At 39.6% G+C, this 21,634-nt stretch overlaps 1 protein-coding gene across 2 annotated transcripts in view; it reads left to right on the top strand.

Annotated features, from left to right (window-relative positions):
- Window positions 1-4,112: 4,112 nt before the first annotated feature.
- Window positions 4,113-21,634, top strand: part of DPYS (dihydropyrimidinase) — a 29,135-nt gene continuing 11,613 nt past the window's right edge. Inside the window, exons 1-7 of one of the 2 annotated variants that reach the window (XM_017806396.1) lie at window positions 4,113-4,555; window positions 6,963-7,121; window positions 9,309-9,488; window positions 10,328-10,517; window positions 16,643-16,799; window positions 17,722-17,863; window positions 19,728-19,870. In XM_017806396.1, the coding sequence (XP_017661885.1) occupies window positions 4,286-4,555; window positions 6,963-7,121; window positions 9,309-9,488; window positions 10,328-10,517; window positions 16,643-16,799; window positions 17,722-17,863; window positions 19,728-19,870 (1,241 nt within the window). In that variant the 5' untranslated portion in view covers window positions 4,113-4,285. The remainder of the gene's footprint in view (window positions 4,556-6,962; window positions 7,122-9,308; window positions 9,489-10,327; window positions 10,518-16,642; window positions 16,800-17,721; window positions 17,864-19,727; window positions 19,871-21,634) is intronic. The other variant, XM_017806397.1, reaches the window with a different exon arrangement.

The following is a 21,634-nucleotide window of genomic DNA, read 5'->3' as shown; positions in this document are numbered from 1 at the left end:
TTTTTTTCTGCAGTGGTATAGCAAGGAACAGAAATGTTTGGTTTTGCTTTATTTTGCCTAGTATGTTGGCCAGCAGTTATAGTTCTGTTTCCAAACATAGCTAATTTCCACTTTTGTCGTTATGTTTCTTGGAGTTGGAAAAATCCCACCTATGAACTCTTTCTTTGATATCATCCACCAGTAAGTAACTGACAGATATGATGAGTCTTTTTTTTTCACAGAACATCCTGAAATTTAGAACTTAAATGCCTGAGTTGAACTGCCTCACAGATATTTAGAAAGTGGACATTTTATTGATCCTTGTTGAGCCAAGGATTAGTAAAAAGAACAAAGACCACAATATTAGGGTTCCTTAGATGTTCCTCTCCTGGGTTCCTGGTCATTCTTTTCTCTTTGTTGGTTCTGCTGTCTGTGGTCCATCATTTATGTTGAGCAAGTTCAAGGAGGAAGAGGCACTTGGCCTTATGAAAATGAGAAGGAACAGTTACTACCTACTCTTGCTTTAGAAAGTAAGATGGTCTTCAGCACATGCACAGCTTTGGCTGCCTTCCTTTGTGTCACACATGTGGAGCCTGAGGCTGAGTGCTAATGGGCTGCACCATCACTTCCAATGTATTTGAGGAAAGACTGGCATTAGGATCTTGGATGTGGCCCAGTAGTTGTACTAAGGGGAGCATATTTATAATTGTACCACTTATGTGAAACTACAGGATTGAATTCCTTTCATAACATTTTTTTAGCCTTGTTTTTTAATAGAAAACCAGTAGAGTGTACTTTCTAGTTTTGGAAAACATTTACAGCTGAAGAAGGCTTTAGAGATTAGATTTTAAAAATCACCACTCATTTGTGTCTGCAAATCAATCATGAAAGTAGTCAGCACCAGATTGTTCTGAAAAATAGTTGAGAGGTTTTGACAAGGGGCATCTTGACTGGTCTCACAATTATGAAGACTTTGCAGGTGCAATTATGTGTAGACCATCTGGTTTTATTGAATGAGTATTAAATGCACACTAAGAAGTGTGAAAGTAAATCCCAGGTGAGATGGCATTATGGATTCTTTATAGAAGTTGCAGAGAAATGCCTACTTGACTATTCACAGTCCTTTTGACTTTCTGAATATGGGAAAAGATAACTATTCTTTCCCATCTGCAAATCCAGAGTTCACCTCAAGCTGACACATCTTTGCACCAATTCTCCAAAACCAAGTGCTTTATCCATTCAACATTACTGAAAATTGTTGGTATCCTTTATGTTAGTTTTATCTCACTGGAAATGGAGTGAATTAGGAGCCAGAAGCCTTGTTGCAGCAGCAACACATATTCAGTGAGCATTAAGAATACGGGACCAGTTGTCTTCTCACAGTGTTAAAAGAATTGTTTCTGTCCCACCTGTGGTATTTCAGGCTATTTTTTCAAGGGATAACTGAGCTGCGAAATATTAAATATGTACCAAATATATGTAAATGCAACTGAAGTGAGATTATCTTGCTGGTGCCAATAGATTAAATAAATGGACTGCTTAGACAGAATTTATGTGCTAATACAGGTGTTCAAAACCACCTGTGGGATAAATTTAGTTTTTCTAGGCACAGCATTGTAAGACCTGACACTCAGTTACATTGCCCGTTTGTTGGCAGCTCTGCAGATCTGCAGATCTGAGTTGGGCATGAAGTTTCACATAGGAAGGTTTTTGAGCTGTGCTAGTCTTCATGCATTTAAGTATCAAAGTCATATCAGCTCTTTCCTGTGCAACATACACAAAAAGGGAATTGAATATCCTGGTATGTATGTACCATGATCTGCTGTGATGTGGCTGGCTTGCCTTCAAATCTCCCTCTACCCAATTTGGCAGAAGGATTTGATCAGGAACAGTTTACTGCAGCCACTAGCCCAAGAGCATACTCGGAGGTGACTAAGTCTGTCATGTAGAAACTCCTTTCACAGAAAATACTAAGTATTCATTGGCCAGGGAGAAACGGTAGGAAAGTGACTATTTTAGGTTGGCAGTTTAGGCAGTGAGGTGGTGCCGGAACTTCAGCTTCAGAATGAAGTCTCTTTGTCAACATATACTGAAAATTTTGTTGAGGCTGTTCCACATCAAATCATTAAATATCCATTGAAGTAGGCATGTGAACTTGACTGCTCTACCCCCCATGACTGCACACGATCAAATGAACCTCTGACTTCGCTACCCGCTTTCCTCACTTAACAAAGGTCACTTCATTTATACAAAGTGAAACTTTTGCACCTGAGACATGTTCAGACCCCTGGCAGCCCAGCTATTCAGGTGCCTATCTGCATGTTGGGAAAAGTGGGTTCACTGCCTTAGCAGCAGCAGAGATTCAGATTATAGCCCCATTCTGGTGCCCACCTGGACCTCTTCTGTCCTCACTCTCTAATGTTTGCAATTGCTCTCTTACTTTGACTTCCCTCTTGCATCTTTATTCCCCAGCTCTTCATCTGAGTAATCAGATTGTTGAAACTCAGCTGTTCCTGGCTCATCAATGCCATTGTAATTAGTGAGCCAGAGTTCCTGCCTGAATTCCCATCACAGTACCTTGACTCTTGTCTGTTTAACAGTTTTAAATGCAGCAGACATGGTAGGTGCACGTTGCCATTTCCTGCCTGTTCAGCACTGCACAGCTGCCTCAGTAGCATTGAGGCATTTTGCTCATTCTCTCCTCTGCTTTTCCAAATGAGTTTTGACCTTTTCTGTTACTGTGTGGTGTGATGAGTCCCAGTGGGTCTTTGTCCCACCACACAGAGGTGAGGTATAAGACAAGATACTTTGGGATGAGCAGATAGAAAGGCAAATACATGGTACTGCTTTCCTACCCATCATGAGGCAAGGAACAAAGGTGACACACTGATGGGAAGGTGAATTTTTTCCAAATCTCATGTCATTTGTCAAAGTGGCTTTTTGGTAGCATATATGTGCACTCTCTCACAGCCCTCAGAGACAATGTTCTGCCTGCTGATTCCGTTGCCACTGAACTGGAAGAGGTGAGGGAATGAAGTTGCAGGTACTCAGCAGATTTAGGGACACGCTTGAGCAGTGTCACTGCTGAGTATGCACACATAGGGTTATGGGGGAAGTGGGAAAATTCCATAGAAACTGTGTCTCTGAGATGGTACAGAGCAGGTCTTTTCCTCTGCACCAAGCTTTTAGCTAATTTTCCAGTTATCTTCATTTTCCTTTCCTACCTCCCTTTCCGGGTCTATATCCTGAAACCCAAAAGGTGCATCTCCTCGCTGAGGTCATGCCAGCCCTGTGTGAAACCCACTGCAGAAGGCCCTACTTTCCCTTTCTCCTGGCCCTCAGAAGGGCCCCTATGGGGCAGGGAGGCATGAGGGGCCAGCACAGCCTGGGGGCTGCTGCCAGGGCTGGATGGGGCCAAAGGCAGTTGTGCAGGCAGTGGTACCGGAGGTGTGGGAGCACAGGCCTAGTGGGGCAGATGGAGCAAGGCATCTGCTACCGAAATCTTCACATGGACCTTGACACACACCCATGGCTTCCTCCTCAGGCCAGAGTGCTCTCCAAGTGGTGTTGTGGGGGTGGGGGGAGCTCTGTTTGGATCCTAAGGGCTGTGTGTCCCAAATTGTATTCTGAGAAACTGCTCGGGCACAGTTCCTGATGGACAGTGTCCTCCGGTGGTGGCTCAGTCCCGTGGCCCCAGAGTTGACCCTGCTGTCTCGACTGAGGAAAGTGTGACACTTGAACCACCACAGTGCTGCACTCTGACAGCCACTCTGCACAGGCAGGACTTTCAGGCTCCCTGGACATGGCTGTAGGGAGCTCAGGTTATCTCTGGGCTCCCCAGCCTCTTCTGTGGAGAGCTCAGGTCACACTTGGTTTCCTCAATGCAGGTGCAAAGAGCTTGGGTTACCTTTGGGTATCGCAAGGCGATGAAGGGCCACATTTTCAAAGCATCCCAGCATGTTGCAAACCCCCAGGTGCATAGGCCAGCCTGGAGCAAGTGCCATGAGAACCCCGCCAGACCCCCCTGTAAGCCTGGCTCCACTTTCCCTGGGCAGAGTCCAGAGCAGAAAGGGCCTGATGCCAGTGCTCTGCCCCCATCCAGCTCACTGAGCCACAGGAGAGGTGGGAGGTGGAGCAGCCAGGGGCACTGAGGGCAGTTCCAGTGTCCGTTTAAAGAGCACGTTGTGGTGTGTGTTTAGGGCCATTTGGAGATAACTGGTGCTCTGGAAGCAGGGGGGGCAGGAAAATACTCTCAGGTAGGAGCAACTTTCTGAGTTGAGGCCTCACTCTCACCTTCTAGGCTGGCATGCCACCCCAAAAACAGGCTCAGCAGAAACTTTTGATCAAGGGGGGAAAAGTCGTGAATGATGACCTCTCCATGGTGGCTGATGTGTATGTGGAAGATGGAGTGGTGCAGCAGGTGGGACCAAACTTAAACCCAGAGCCCTCGACTGGACTCATTGTGCTGGATGCAACCAACAAGCTGGTGATCCCTGGGGGCATCGATACTCACACACACATGGAGTTCCCTTTTATGGGTAGCAGGTCAAAAGATGACTTCTATACTGGAACCAAGGTGGGTGCACATATGTGTGTCTGTGCATGCATTTGGGCTTTCTCAGATCTGTCTGCTGGTTATTTGGTATTACTTCTAAATGAGAAAGAAGAGTGTGAATCAAGCACAGGCAATTGTTACTGTCCCTTGACCGGGACATTGTCATAAGAAGTTGGAGTGCTCAGAGGTCCACCTTCAACCAGTATGTTACTTAGGTTCCTTCAGAAACTAATCTGGCTGAGAGTGACAAGTGTTAAAGGCAGGCATTTACCCTCAACGTGCATTGGTACATGCATCAAGCTTTATACTTTTCTGAGCAAAGATTAACTAAAGCAACAGTTTAATTCCCCACCATCATTGGAGCACTTCTCTGGTAATCTGTTGTTTCTCCTCTGTTAGCATAGGGGAATGCACGCTTTTCTTCTGTCATTCTCTTCGGAGCTTAGTGTGTCTCTCAGTGCAAGTCCAGTTCAAATAAACTTTCTGGAGTTACCTAATTTCTCTCAGTTTTACCCTTGGCGTGTTGGGGTTTTTTTTAGCTTTTTAGCTGATCTCGTTATATTCCCTGCATGTGAATAGAGTATCAATTCCTCACATTAACAGTATTATGCATCATCTCCATACAGTTAAAATACAGAGCTCCCCAAAATTTTTAAGGCACTTTTCTAAAAGCTTTTGCTGTGAAGGTTGAAATCTTTGCTCACAGAAGGGATCACATTGCCCTGCTTGGCTTGTCTGGTAGCCAGCACCTTTAGAGGGCTTTTATATCCTGTTCCTCTCACAGCAGAACTGGGGTTTGCTAAAAAGCAGAAAGTAATTGTTTTTTGAATAACCTTTTGAGATACTGGACAGGGAAGCTGTGAAAAAGAGACTACATATACAAAACAGAGTGTCCAGATAGTCTCTTTGGTGCCTACAAGAAGATTCTAGATCCAGCTTAGTGATCAGATATCTAGTTAGATATTGTGGACCTTCTTAATCCAGGTCAAAGTGTGGAAAGCGTTCAGAGCCATTCACTGAAGGTCATTGTCTGACAAATATTTTGGCAAGAAATTCAGGGAGACAGAGTTGTGTTAAAACTATTGCAAAATATGCTACAATGATTAGCTAAGATTTACTCATTCAGTTAAATAAGTAAAGGCACCTCTCTTTACAAAGAGAGGAGAAAAGATATTGGGGATAAAAAGAGACTTTTAGTGGAGTTGTGGAACCCATGACATCTTTTTTTCTTGAAGTCTATAAATATTCTTTAATTCTAAATCCTGTTTAACAAATTAGACGGTCTTGTTGAAAAATATTTGACAGTTTGAAGAATTTTTCTTGGGGAAAATGTTTTACTGAATTCATCACAGATTTTCAAATACTTATGTCACTCTCCCAACCTCTCATTTTGCAAAATATGCTGACATATTTACAATTTTACTTCTGAGTGCTAAGTGAACTGCAGGAGGGAAGAGACTGATTGCTCTAGAAAGAGTAATATCGCATGAATTTGAACTATGTATATTTTGATCTGAAGTGGTTGTGCAAAGGAATATTGTTCAGAGCAATAGAGAGGACTTCCCTTTCTAATTTGGAAGAGATCAAAAATTTCAGAAAAGTAATTTCTATATTGAATCAATTTCTGTTATTCAAGAATCTGATTTCTCTGAGTAATTGATAAAAATCCTTCAAAGTAAAAAAAAATTAATAATTCAATTTTCCATTAAGGAGAGTAAAAAATTATTAGTTAAAAGCAATTTTTGATTCTCATGCATTCATAAAGTAAGGGGGGTTATTTATTTAATTACTTGAAAATATTTATATGAAATATGTAACTACCTCATTCTATTTAAAAATCTGCTATACAGTTTCACTAAATGATATCCTGCCACTAATAAAAATAACTGTAAAACACTTTTACAATCCTGTTGGTGTTAGACAAGAGTTTGAGAATTTTCACAGTGTACGTTCAAACTGAATTGGTTTTGGTTTATTGATTGTGTATCTGCCCTTTAATACTTCCCTGTCACACAGGCTTGCTTTATGGCCTGTATAGGTTCTGAGGAAGCATTTCTCAAGTTGACCTTCGTCTTCTGGTGCTCTTATTTCTCTGTGATTCCACACACTTAAGGAAACTCAGTGATGCATGAATGCTACAGGCTCATCTCCAAATCTAGGATAAGTTTTTGTACATGTGCGAAAGCTTTTCGTTTCAGTCTGAGAATTTCACTGTGATTCTCCTGAATACCTTTTGAGAACATCTTTCTCAAAGCAGATGAAATTAATCTCCACAATCATTTTGCAAGTTCAGACTTCACTCAGGGAAACTCTTCAGTGGCTTTTGGCTTTCCAGTGTATCAAGATTAATTGCTGCACAGGGAGTTGGAGAGGGTGGGAGGAAATTTGCATTCTCTTGATTGCTAAATATTGACTTTCTTCTTTTCAGGCTGCTATAGCAGGAGGGACCACTATGATCATCGACTTTGCCATCCCTCAGAAAGGCTGTTCTCTTACTGAGGCCTTTGATACATGGAAAAGCTGGGCAGACCCTAAAGTCTGCTGTGATTATTCACTGCACGTGGCGGTTACATGGTGGAGCAACAAGGTAGAAACTAGAGCTGATTATCAATTCCATGAATTGGTATCACACCTGCTTTGAATTAGTCCTCACATGCTAAATATAGCTTGCTGGCAGTGTAATGGTTAGCATTTTTGTGAGTAAAAACAGCATTTGAAATAGCCCTCACCATTCTAAAAGTACACATATTTAAAAAACTAAAGAAAGTCTGCAGACAGTCTATATTTTTGGATAATAAGGTAAAGGTAAAGGTAGCAGTTGTGCGAGACCAAGACTAGGCAGGCCAGAGGGGGAAAGAGGTTTTTGCAATAATTTTGCCTTTTTTCACTTGAACACTTGAAATTTTATGTTTCTGTTGAGTCTTGGTAGTTTGTGTTTGGTTTTTTTTTAATAAGGTATATCTGAAAAATATGGTACTTTACTTCATTTGTAAAGGAAGATTTCTATTCCTGGGTAACTGCAGTAACATCCCCTTAAAGTAAAGCAGGACTGGAGAAAATAATAAATTGAATGTGAGATTATCTAAAAAACCTTTTTGGAATTTATATATGGGAAAATCATCCCTGTTGAGTGAATGTTTGCTAATAACCTGGAAGCTTTACTGAATTAATTTTTCAGGTGCTTGATATCTATCTGAATGTGCCCCATGTTTTACAAGATCACTTTGGATTCTCAGAGAACTATGCATCAGTACACAGATATATTAAGTCATTTCCATTTTTAAATAACAGTACCAGAGTCTTCACTCTGCAAACAACACATCTTTGATATTCTGTATGCTGAGCGCTAAAATAGGCTGACCACAACTTCTAGCTTAAAGCAAAGACATAAAATAAATTCTCCAGTGAAGTTTGAGTAATGTGCATTTGAAACAGCCTTGGTAGAGAACAGTGAAATACTGAAAAATCCAATAAAACTAGAGAAGTGTAAATCAATTAGATGTTCTGGTCTATATTAAGAATTTAAATGTTTTTAAAGGCCATGATTGAAAGAAATAGAAAGGTCTAGTAGCTGTAAAGGACCTGGGTGAAGAAGACTAATATTTCATGCCCTTCTGATTAGCTCTCATCTCCTGAGGATTTAAAGTATTGATTAAAAGCATACATTCTTTACAATGTCTTCCCTTTTTTATAGTAAATAGGGAAGAAGAGAACAAATGACATGCCTCTATATTTGAGCCAGAGCAGGGCCTTTATTTGAGAATTCCTACTTAAAATATGCTCTCATTCCTTCTCTGGATAAATTAAAAAAAATTCCTTGAGTTTTATATAAATCTCTCCTTTCTTGGGCAGATCCAACCAGATTATTAAAGAGCAGATGAAAAGTAAAAAAAAAAAAAAAAGTACTTTTTGAAAGGAATTAATCCCATGGAAATTGTAATAGCATTACAGATTCATGTCAATTACTGTCACCATCATTTTACTGGGAAGGGAGAGCCAAAGTTACATAATGTATGTTACAGCTAACCAGCTGAGCAAGAAGCCTTTGGACTAAAATCTGTGTCTTTTTTTCTTTGGGACATAATGTTTTGCTGGGCTCCATAGACCCTAGCAGAAGCAGGGCATCTTATCAAGGACTGCATACAAGAAAAAAAAAAAAACAAAAACCAAAACCCACAAACAAACAAACAAACACACACAGTCCAGGAAAAACAAAACAAACAAGCAAAACAGGCTTGCATTTAGCATTTTGGAACCATTTTATTTGACAACAAAATATTTCAAAAGGCTGTGTGTTGTTTAGAGTTAGGACAAAGCTCTAAGAGATGAGATCTTTTCTGTCATTCTGTTGTTTGCCAGAAACTGAAGCCTACTACAATCCAATTTTCAAAATCAGTTTTGCACAAATGTATATGTTGTGTGAGTTGGATACATTGACTGTAATATTGGACTGGGTGTTTTCAATATCAGGAGGTTTATTTGGAATAAAATTCTGCTTCAGTATCTTTTGCAAAAAGCATTCCCTTCATGCTATTCGCTTGTGCCTCCAATATCTGCACTGCCATGCTACTCATTTATATACTTTGAGAATTAATTTATTACAAGAAGAATAGTAGAAGTCAATCTCTACATATGTGACTTGGGCTGCTTATACTGAACATATGCTTGATGAGTGAGTGAAGGCTCACCCTTCACACTTACAATTTCTTTATACAAGGTTACTAACATGTAAAAGATAATTGCTGTATTCTGAAAATTGCTGACTGTTTTTCAGGTGAAGGAAGAAATGAAACATCTTGTTCAAAACAAAGGAGTCAACTCCTTCAAGATGTTTATGGCCTATAAAGACATATACATGGTCAATGATGAGGAGTTATTTGCAGCTTTTTCCTGCTGCAAGGAGCTTGGAGCAGTTGCTCAAGTCCATGCTGAGAATGGGGAGCTAATTGCACAGGTGCACATATGACATTTTTTTCATCAAAGTCAGGAACATAGATGGTCCCAACCCTAGGTCTCTCCAAACATAGTCGGCTTATCTAACAGGAACAAATCTAGAAGTAAGGACAAAGTTTCACTGACAGGGCATGAAAGTCTCAACATCTCTCTATGTGTAATTAGCCTCACTTCACACTTGCCACTGTCAGTGCTATGTGGACGCACTGAGAGTATAACTGTCCTGGTTATACTAGATACCAGTTATAACTATAGTGGCTGTACTAGAATAGTTTCTTCAACTATTCTTGTCAACAGTGCTTTGACTCTGCCCCAGGCCCCAAAATGAAAATTAAGTTATTGCTAAATAATCTCAAATCAGCAAATCTTGGGCTACTGAAATATAGTAGGGACAAAATCTTATGCCTCTTAAAACCTAGGAGTTTTCAGAGGCTCTGAATATGTATCTTTGTGTTTAGTAAGGACTTTTCCTTTTTCTTTTTTTTTTTTTTCTTTTTTACCTGTGGGGGTTAGTACTGTAACACAGTTACTGGCTGTGATCATTGAAGAGCACATACTGAGAGAGGAGTAGGGTTTTCAAAAGTGGTGATTTACCGCTGCAAGCTAGTGAAGTGTGTTCTCAGAATTTACTTAGCTATTCTGAGACCTGCATTTATTGAGATATATTGGATTTCAGATAAAACAACAATAATTTATCTAGGAAAAAATTGTAACTGCCTTGTTTTTTTTTTCCTTGAACTGGCTGCAATGGGTGGTTTAGAATCCATTTGACTAGCAGCACATTCATGAATCCATGGCTACACTTTATTTGACTCTTACATGTTTTTGTGTGGTGTTCAGGGTGCAAAGAAGATGCTGGCAATGGGAATAACTGGCCCTGAGGGTCACGAGCTGTGTCGTCCTGAAGAGGTGGAGGCTGAAGCTACACAAAGAGCAATTACCATAGCAAATGCTGTAAACTGCCCCCTTTATGTAGTCCATGTAATGAGTAAATCTTCAGCAAGGGTGATAAGTAATGCACGAAGAGAAGGTAAAAGTCCTAATCCTTTTATGCTTGGACAGTGACACTGGAGAAGGGGTCATGGAAAACCAAACACAGCATTGGTGTCCTACTTGTCACGAGTGCCATAAGCCTCAGAACATGGGTGAATTTCTCGGAGTGGGATGTCGAAACTGTGTGTGTGTTCTTGGGCTCAAGGGGAGCACTGTGGAATAACAGCAACTGGAATTAAGACTTTCCTTTCTCTCCAGAGCAAACTGTTTTCTCTTCATACTGTACCTCCCAGGTCAAAGTGAGGGCCAGGACAGCATTATTGCATTAGAAATTACATCACCAGTCCAAGGCAATAAATGCTCTGCTATTGCCCCCCATTGAGTCTGCAAGACTTCATCCACTATTTAGTTGAGACATTCTACAACAGTGACCACACCATATTTTTACAGACAGTGCCATGACATGACTACAACTCCTACTCACTGGTCATTTAGAAGTTATGGTGATGATGACAATGCCTGAAAGCCTCAATTGCCTGTAGTGCAGGGTTTCTCAGGTTTGCATTGCAGCATTCATAAATAGGTCTGGTCAGCCAAGGGAGCCTGACCTTTTTGACCATCTGTTGGACAGAGTAGAAGCAGCCTGAAGGCTGTAAATGTTTAGGATGTTTTATCTCCTTATCTATAAGTTCATCCAGAGCAGCCTGTGGAACTACAGCACTATGAGGAGACATTATCTAGGTGGAAGGAACAGGAAAGAAGCCCGTGATTTGGAAAACCTAAAACTTTATGGAATATCTGTCCTCATTATCTTTTTACGTCTTTTTTGCTTCATTTTTACATCTTTTGCATTTACAGCCTGTTTTCACCTGACCTAGCATGAATTGCATACCGACCTCATTTTCCCTTTTTCTTTACTTTAGATAGTGCCTTCACAGGGGGCATAGATTATTAATATTAAAATGTAGAGTATGAGAGCTTGGCAAATCAAAGCCAGTGTGATGTCATTGTGTTAATATAGATGGATATGTTTATGCAGAATATGTGTTAACTATGACTTCTAGTAAGACTTAGAAGTAATTCAAGTTTATACAAGAACTCGTCAGAATGTATTTTACAAGCACATTTTTTAGTTCTGTGCTATATTAGATTCCTCCACTAGATGACAGTGCTGCTGGGAATGTGGATTATATCCATCAGTGCATGGTTATTTGTATGTTCACAGGCATGGTGTGAACATTAACTACAAGAAGCTGTTACAACAGTTAAAATACCCAGCTTAAAGATGAAACACTGGTTGTGAACACAAAAGGGATAAGATAGAAGATGGTGTTTTATAATACATTATTCAAGTACAGAATTTTATGCTGACAGTAAATACTGTAAAATACTGTTAAGCATGTGTTATAAGAATAGCCTGCAGTGCCAGTTTGATAACTGATGATAGATATATGATTCTTTGATATGTAAGAAGATGAAATTGAGACAACTTATGCTTATTGTGGTGCAAATAGTATTTTGTAGCTTCCTGGGCTGATGTAGTCAGAATCATTAATGCTTACCTTTGTGCACAGCAACATATAACATTTCTTCATAGTTAATATCTATTTGCACAGAAGTGTATTGTTTAGAAAACAGAAATCTCAAAAACAAAAATTTCAAAAGGTAAATAAAGGTAGTTACAAGAATGATAGTTTTTAATGAGACTGATCTGTATAAATTTTGGCAATTAGAAGTTCATTATTGTTGGTTTCAATAGAAGTTATTTTCCATTCTTCGGTGAAAAGTGATAGTAGAAAACAACGAGTTCCAGGCCAAAAAAAAAAAATAAATTCTCAAACTATTATATGAATGACATAAATAAAACTCAAATATTTTGATGAAAGACATTCAACTGGGACAGATTAAAAACCACAGGAATGTGAAAACTGTGTAAACTCTTAAAATACTGGAAGGCTCTCAAGCATTTGAAAAAAATAACTCTAATAGAGTTTATTCATCTTTCCAAGATTATTTCTCCATGTCTTGATGCTAGCTTCCTGCTATTTACAATTGTGACATTTTTCTTGGTCCTTTCCAAGCACTTAGCATGAAGAACAATATGTGTGCGCATATTCATCCCCGCCCTTGTTGGAGGAAGATTGCTATCCCTTTCCAATTCCATCACTGACCTCAGAAGGAGGGTCTTCAGTCAGTGAAATCTATTTTCTGAGTGACAGTGTGATACCAGAACTGAAACATTGCTTCTCAAGTTCTATGGGTGGTGATTCTCCTAGTCAAAAATGTAAGTCAGAGCCCAATTCTTTGTCTCTCACTTAGACACACAAGGTTAAAAATAATTTTAGAGTCCAAAGGCCTGATACAGCTTGCTGAACACAGTAGGTATAGTTCTGTTGTCTTCTATGATCTATAGTTCAGATCTTAAAGGCTAAAATCAGTTATACAGACTGTAAAGGGATAGTAGTTCTTATTCTAGATTAAGCAAACTTCAAGAGAATCAGGTGAGTGAAAGTCTTTCCTTCTCCCCTCCATGCCAAACTTCACTATCTATGTCTGCTCTGATCTCCAGCAACACCACTCACTGAAGGAAACCTCCAGACTGTAGCAGCAAGTTTTTCACGTACATCAGTAGCACCTGCTAAATATTCAACTTGAAATCCAAAATTCCCACATTGTGACTATGTTGGAGAGGGACAGGCTAACTCCTGACCCCATCCTGTTCTTTCTTGGGTACCCTACCAGACTGTTTGTAAAGGCAATGGTTCATTAGTTCTCCACTGAGAGGGCAAAGACAGCACCTCTCTGTGAGAACTGTCCTTGCTTGTGTCAGTGGGCTGTTTCTTCATCCGTGTGTGAAACATGATCTTGAATCTTGATAGAATAGGTAGAGGAACTGTATTCTTTTACAGAAGGGCAGTCTGATATATCTGTATGTAAGACAGTCTTATTCTCTTCAGTGGAAAACAAAAAGGATCATCATCCTGCTATTGTATAAAATCTTTGCTACAATGAGACGAGAGGGCTGTAGAGCACTTGTCAGGCAGTGCAGCTCCTTCTCTTCTTTGGACTAGGTGAGATAAACTTAATGGGGCCCTGTCACCCGTTCCTTCCACCAGAACTGCCTATGCAGAAAGCAAGGCTAATCAAATATGATTTAGGGATAGATGATTTATACTGTCTCCCCCTAAAAAATGCTTTCAGTCTTAAGTGCATGAAAGGCTGGAGACCATAGAATCACAGAATGGTTTGTGTTGGAAGGGACCTTAAAGATCATCTAGTATAATGATTAAAGATTATATCCCTTTGCTCATTTAGCTGTGCTGTTACAGCCAGGGAAGTGAGAATTTCTAGTGAAGATCAGAAGTGGAGAGCAAATTCTTGCTAAAAAAGTCGACCTTTAAAAATGTTTTTCCTTTTCTAAAAACCACATACAAAAATATGTACTTGGCCAGATTCCAAGAAGTTTGCTTAGATTTACAAGGTCAGTTCCTACCGTCAGTCACAGATTAGGTCTCCTCTTAGTGAGAGGAAGGGCATCTCCATACTTGAGGGTATACAGACTCTGAAGCTGATTCTGAGCACAGGAGTGCAACTGAAAATGCCAACTTTTTAGCTGTCTCATGCAGGGCATCTCAGGTCCAGACTGTATAAAGCCTAACTGGTGCAATGCTGTGCCTGATTTAATAAACCCTGCCTTGCAGTTCTGCACCTTTCAGAGCATAGCTTGTAAGTGAGTATCCTTGCCCCATATGACTTTAAGTGCTTCTAAAATTTCTACTGGACTAAGAACATACAGACCAGATTTTCAGGCTTTTAAATGTTTTTTGGTGTTTATCAATATTGTAGCTCTTTGTGAGTTCTGATAGGTGGTAAAATAAATTGCAGTTGAATGTTCTTCTCTTTTATATAGTAATCTATGTGAAAATAAATCTTGCTAGCCAGTTTGGGCATCTGATGAAGAAGTTGCCACATCCAGAGCTATTTCTCAGCATCTCAGAAATGTCAGCAAGACCAAATAGCAGAACACTTTCCAGTTATTTTTTTCTTTTTGAATGCAGGAAAACATAACAAGTGGAAAGACCCGATTTATTACTGCATTACTCTACTTTTCTGCCTATAGGCAGAGGTCAGTCAAGCTTGAATAACCTTAATGGAGAATATCCTTGTTGCCAATCGAGCTAAAAGAGTCTCAGTGCGGAATTTCCTTGTTATTTGGATTAAAGCAGAGTCTTGATATTATTTTATCCTTCAATCTGGCTAGTCACGGTCCAAATTAAATGCGAGAAATTTCTCAGTCAGCAGAACTGTCCAGAGGTAGTCTATTGAAACTGCAATGTTCAGATTCAAAATCACTTGTGGAAAAAACTCTACTCTTCCCACTCATGGGAACAAAGGAATCTGGTCAAGTCAAATTCTGACTGCAGAAATCAGCTGTGGTACATGAGTTAGAATCAACTAAGCATATCCAACTGGGAGATTGGAAACTTCCTTTCGCTTTGATGTTGTGAAACTGAGATAAGAAAATTATTTATGGAAGCTAAAAACTCAGTCTTTTACTGCCATTTCAACTTTAATCATTTACAGATATATCCTAATGATTCATAGTACAGGTTTACTTTGAATAGAAGTTTCTTCAGCTTGTTTAGATGCAGTAGGAGAGACACACACACTTCCCCCCCCCCTTCCCTTTCTCCTGACTTTGATCATAAAAAATCTGCCAAAAGCCTAATATGTAATTATGATAGATTAATTACATATACCAGAATTTTTCTCTCTATACCTCCATTTGTGGCAGCCTGCCCTCAAATACAGTGCTTGGAGTTGCCCAGGGAAGGCCAAGATCTCCTGCAGGAGCTCTGCATTAGGAAAACACTGATCTGACTCAAACCTCCTCATTGAATGAGTGGTCATATCACTTCCACGCCTGGCTTCGTAGGTCATATCACTTCCACACCTGGCTTCGTAGTCAGTGCTTTAAGACCTGAACATAAGATGCAAAAACCAGTAAATCACTGCCTAAATCATGATTTCAAGTCTGAAAGAGAGTCCAATGTACAATCTGCAAAGGTTTGCTTTGTCGCTTTCCAACAGTACCATGAATGTGTGACTTATGCACAGAAAGATAGAGAAAGGTCGCTGTCTTACCAAGCAATTACCAGCTGAGGCCTTGCTGGGTAATGCAGTGGTAGTTTTAATAAAAACTGAGCCTGGAGTGAAATCTGGGATCCATAGCAAAATGCCCACAGTCTGCAGGGAACAAGGGAGGGAGAAGACTCTTGTGGGGATCCAGAACAGGCTGCCTTTAACCAGAACCAAGCAGCCTATGAGTGGGTGTGGAAGGTCCCAGCTCACTCTGGTTCTGTAGTGACCATTGCAGTTGGGGGCATTGCCACCTGCCAGCTACAGAAGGGCAAAGTGGCTGGACAACTTCCTCAGGGAGTGAAACATCTTGTTCTGACGAGTTTCAAACCCATTTTACCCAGGAGGAAAAAATAGTTAAAATATGTTAGCTCTGTCCAAGGGCTAACAGCCAGTCTGGGTTGGTGTCCTCTTCCTAGGAAACTAAAATACTGTGCAGCAAAGGATTAAAGATTAAAATTTGAAAATTAAATTATTTATGATTTTTGATTTGGGAAATATTTTTATACTTTTCAGTTTATGTCTAGTGCCATATTGTTCTTCCTGGCACAATTGTAGCCTGATGATTAAAAGTAACACCTTGCAAAGTCTATATGTTGTATGTATTAACTTACATTGTTATATTGTCAGTAATTTCAGAGCACCAAATAGGTGCTACCAAGTATATGAATCTTGAACGTAATTAATGCAACTGAGGACGGTGTTCCTTTTGAAATCTCAATCACATGTCTTGTAAACAATGTGTAGAACCCATTATAATATATATGTCAACAATTTAATTAAAAAACTTGCCCAAGCAATGTTCTTATAAGGAAATATATTGTAAGATCACCAGCAGAATATTCAGAACAAAGATTCTGTGTTATAGCTTAGTTTATTATGTCCTTCCATATGATGGTGTTTAATTTGAAACACTCATTCAAATTTAAATTCATTGCCACCAAAAAGATCCTCAATAGAAAAAATACAAGGTGTGCATTTTTATGTTGTTTGATGATGACCCCATTGCTTTACATTTTTCAGGAAAGGTGGTTTATGGGGAGCCTATTGCTGCTAGTCTTGGCACCGATGGCACCAACTACTGGAATAAAGACTGGGCTCATGCTGCAGCATATGTGATGGGACCTCCACTGAGACCTGATCCATCTACTCCTGGTTTCCTCATGAACTTACTGGCCAAGTAAGCAGATAAACAGTGACAGCTGATACCCAAGTGCACAGCAAGTTCTGTCTAGATTATATAATAGCTGGTTGATGCTCTGGAGATTTTCTAAGTACAGAATGTTACATTATCAGGAAGGAGAAATAGAAGGTGAAACCATAGAAGAAAAACATTTCAGTTTCCAGATTTTGTTTCTCTGAACTCTTGTGGCCTTCTGTCCCCATGTGATTGTATTCAATAAGCCTTGCCTTGCTAATACTGCAGCAAAAATTGCAACATGCCCAGGAGGACAGTAAGGCTGTAAGTCAGTGGGAAATGTGTAAAAAGTGAGGTCACATCTAAGTTTTCTGGTTTTTGTTGTCAGCTGCCTTAAAAAATAAGCCTGCTAACTTCTGAAAGTGCATATAAGTTATGCACTTCATAACATCTCTGTCAGAAGGAAGTAAAAAAAGAAATATCTTTCAGACACCTGCAGTTAATAAGATGTGTGGTTTGCTGGTATTTCATTAACAATTAAGGTTAACTCCACAAAAGGGTTGAATTTGACCAAAGAGCCTGTGAAGGTGTGCCTGAACACTCAGTGATGGTTGTGTGGATCTGTAGTAATTTCGCAGGGCATATGGAGTAGCACAGACTAAAATTGCCCAAAATGAGGATGAAACTAAGCTGCTTGCTGTGGGCAAAGTGGAACAGTACTCCACCTGTGGGACACCTTTGACATATCCAGAGTAAAAATGTTAGTGTTGGTGCTTGGTTTCTTCCGAGGGGTTTCTGAAGAGGAAACTTCATAGGGGAACTGTCTGTTACTGTGGAGCTGCTCTTGGAGGATGGAACTGAAGACAGGCTGGTAGGGCATATTGTTTTTTCCTTGAAGGATGTTTTCCTATATGCCACTGCCTGGTACATGCTTTGATTCATAATGAACTTTGTTTCTCTGTAGTGATGACCTATCTGCAACAGGGACTGACAATTGCACCTTTGACACGTGCCAGAAAGCTCTGGGAAAAGATGACTTCACAAAAATCCCTAATGGAGTGAATGGTGTGGAAGACAGAATGTCAGTCATATGGGAAAAAGGCGTTGTAAGTATATCAAAATGTCAGAACATGGAGGTAGCCGATTTCTCCAAAAAAAAATAATCTCTCAGCAGTTTTTATCTGTCCATTTTTATCAAGTTTGTTTATCATAGGTTAACTCATTTTATTGAAGACTGTAACAGAGTCATTACTAACTCTCATTTTATGGTCCTGGAAGATGGAAGAAGATTCTTGCTGCTTAAAATACATCACTAAAGAATCATTTCTATCATTCAGCAGTAAGGCATTGCTATTGTTTTAGTGGTAGTGCACAGTACAATTCCTTGCAGCATTTTTTTCAACTGATGAAATGAAAATAAAAAGAAAGAGATACTCACAGTTTCAATTTGATCAGCTCTGTATTTTTTCCTCTTTGATCTCTCTCAAACTTAGCTGTTGGAGGAGTTTCTTCACTGGGTATGTGCCTCTCAACTTCTAAACTGAGTTTTAAGAAATGCCTCAGCTGTGTGATATGATGAAATGAGCACTTTCAGATCTCACTGAGTTCAGATTCTCAGCATCAACACAAGAATGCTCAGTGCTTTTCAGGACCATGTTTGATTTGGGGGACGTGAGGCAATCTATTGAGGGATCTGGTGCATACTGGGTGTTATGATTGTTCTGGCTAATAAAAAACTGTTCAGTTCTGGAGGCTCTAGTTCTATTTAATATTAAGTTCTCTTGTGGTAATGAAGTCATGTTGATAATGCACTGTGAAGCATATTACACTGGTCACAGTAGAATTATCTACCTCACACACTTGGTAAGCATTTGCTCCATGATCTCTCTTGTTTATTGTTTTTGGGATGTTTTATACAAAGGACACACATTTATGCCTATGTTCAGGTGTAGCATAGCTCTAGTGTGATTTTTTATGATGTAAACTGAAATTTAGCTTCGTAGGAAAGTGAGACATGAATATGTACATCAGTGTGGCTTTTGAACAGTGTATCCTGTTGGGCAAGATAATTTTTAAAGAAGTTCTTCAATCAGTATTATCCTCCCTTTTTTCACTTGTAAAATATTACACAGCTGTGTATGTTCATCTGAGAGCTTCCTCCCTTCCCACACACCATTATTTAGAAGAGTAGTGTTTAGCATTTTCATTATGCTTTTCTTCTCAGATGACTGCTCACAGACATACAAACATGTTTTTGTGACATTCTGATTCCTAGACATTCTGACTATGCACAATATTACTGCCAGTGTAACTGGCTTTCCAAGCAAACAACAGTCATGGAGGCTGGACTAAATTAATTACATAGCACTGGACAGTCCCAAAACACATATATATCCGTTACGATTTTCCATTTTACTGATGTGTCACATCAGCAAATCTGTTTCTTATACTACTTGATTTCAACATTCACTGAACAGTACTATCCTCTCTGTTATTGCTGAAGAAATTTGCAAATCAGTTTTCCTGTATTACACACTGTACCTCGCCTCTTCTTCATCATCTTCTAGACTCTCCTTTATCCTGTCTCACTATTTTCCAAAACCTAGATACCTGGGACATGTTTCCTGAGGAAACTACTGAACAGGAGTATGGATTTAAAGCCAGCTGAAACATTTGATTTCAGTTGACGTATGACTGGATCCACAGAGCATTTGGATTTAAAGTTGTCTTTTTTTTTTTTCTCTTTGCTGTGGGATAAAGTAAGATAAAGTTATGGTATTCAGTGAAAGTACATTGCAGTATGGGCATCTGAGACAAATTGTTATTTTTACTTCTTTTAAAGTCTTCAGTATGACATTGAAAAAAAAATTGATGTGATGTCACTCATTCTAGCTTTTTCAATAAGAGGAACAGTTTTTTCATTCCTTGTTTAAAAAAGTAATGAGTTTGTTTTTGTGTACTCTTTTGCAGTACAGTGGAAAAATGGATGAAAACAGATTTGTAGCTGTTACCAGCACAAATGCAGCAAAAATCTTTAACCTTTACCCAAGAAAGGGGAGAATTGCTGTAGGTTCTGATGCTGACATTGTAATTTGGGATCCTAAAGCTACAAGGTATGTATGGGAAATTATTTTCCCCCCATCCAGCCTTTCTGCAGGAAAAAAATATCTCAAAGCCTTTGTAAAACAACAAGCCTTTGGGTGAGGTTATGATGTCTTTCAACAACACCTCACAGGAATTAATTATAAGTTTTTTGTCTCCTACAATAGTGTATGTAAGGAGAGATCTTTAATCCCCAGATGGATTAAAAAGTATTCTCCTAGATTGCTGACTAAGTGCAAAAATTAAAAAGTCTGTACATTATGCAACCAGGGCTTGATATCCTAAGAGTAAAAATAATCATTTTGAGATTTTAGAGTAACTCTGTTCAGTGTTGGAGTATGTTTGTCTTCCTCCCACTACAAAGAGCATGGAGAAGAGCTTGTGTTGCTGCAGGATGACCCATTAAAAGCTTGTGTTTTGAATTTACAGCTACTTCAGACATATTTAAATCTGGGAAACATTTCTGAAGCTCAGTCTGTGCATGCTTATGCTTTTATTTAAGTTTTCTGATTGTGTGCACAGTAATTCTGCTAAAATAGAGTTTGTCACACCAAAAACAGATGCACAAAAGGTGTCCTTTTTTCTCACCCTGCATGACTTGATGCCATGGTACATTTTTGCTAGAAAGAGCAGTGTCTTTCTAGGAGCCTTAATTCACACAGTGTACTGTGCATTACAGCTGATTCCTGTCTTAAGGTGCATTCACAGCATCAGCCAGCTCCTTGCTCAGGACACTATAAATATTTCAGGAATTATATGTCTTAAGTTTTGCTCTGGCTCTTGTGCCCATTCTGGTCTTGTTTAAACTGCATGGACATGGTCTGGCAGCTGGATGTCACAGGGCCAGAGCACCTGGGGAGTTGTCCCTCTTAGCTGAGGTGCCTGTGGGCTGTGTGAGTGCATCTCCACTGTTCCAGTGCTGAGCAGGATAAGTTAAACCTGCAGGCACTTTAACAACTGAGTCTTACCTCTGACCATTCATGCACAGAACAGCAGCAGCAGGTCAGGAGATGTGCTGGGCTGGTGCTTTTGTCATGGGGTCTACTTCAGGAAGCAGTGTGAGCATCCAATGGTGCTTTCTAGCCATATTTTTTGAAAAAAAAGTTGATGAGTCTGCTTATGGTTGAGGAAAGTTTTGAAACATAACTGGGCATATCTGATTTTGGTGGCCAAATAGATTAAAAAAAACCCCTAATCCTAGATTTACCTTACAAAAACAAAAATTTCTTGACCAATCTCCTAATTTTTTAATTTTTGATAAAGCAATTCTCATGTCAGTATACTAATGAGTACCAAAAACATGTGAGAATGTGAAGAAAAGTGTTCTTTGCCTTAAGCTGCAATGTTTGAAGACATGGAGGTTGCTATTCAGAAGTCCCACAAAAAACTGGCAGCACCAGCAAAAGAAGTTGCAGGAGTCTCAACAACCCAAATAAACATAGAGGCCTGCCCAGTGCTGGGTCAGGGAGATTTTTGTGTGCATTATGCCCTCCGGCATGTTGAGCAAGCATATTTTGAGATACCAGCAATGAGATATTTCAGGAGACTGGAGCTATGAACTCTGACTAAAAAAACCCCTGAAGGATTGTTTTCTGACCTCACTTCTGCTCTGCCTGGGGACAAATAAATCTAGAAGGATAGCAGAGTTCTGACAATGTTCTCAAGGTGCTTTGTCAGCTCCTGTAGTTATCTTTTTTGCCTCCCAAACATTCCTTCTGCTTCTCTTCACTCTCTCCTGAGTACTCTAATTGCCTTTTTGCCCACTGCAGCTGTGA

Source organism: Lepidothrix coronata, unplaced genomic scaffold (genome assembly GCF_001604755.1).
Source record: "Lepidothrix coronata isolate B3197 unplaced genomic scaffold, Lepidothrix_coronata-1.0 Scaffold15, whole genome shotgun sequence".
Classification (NCBI taxonomy): domain Eukaryota; kingdom Metazoa; phylum Chordata; class Aves; order Passeriformes; family Pipridae; genus Lepidothrix; species Lepidothrix coronata.
Note: the sequence above shows the minus strand (reverse complement) of the source record. Positions and strands in the feature narration are given on the sequence as shown.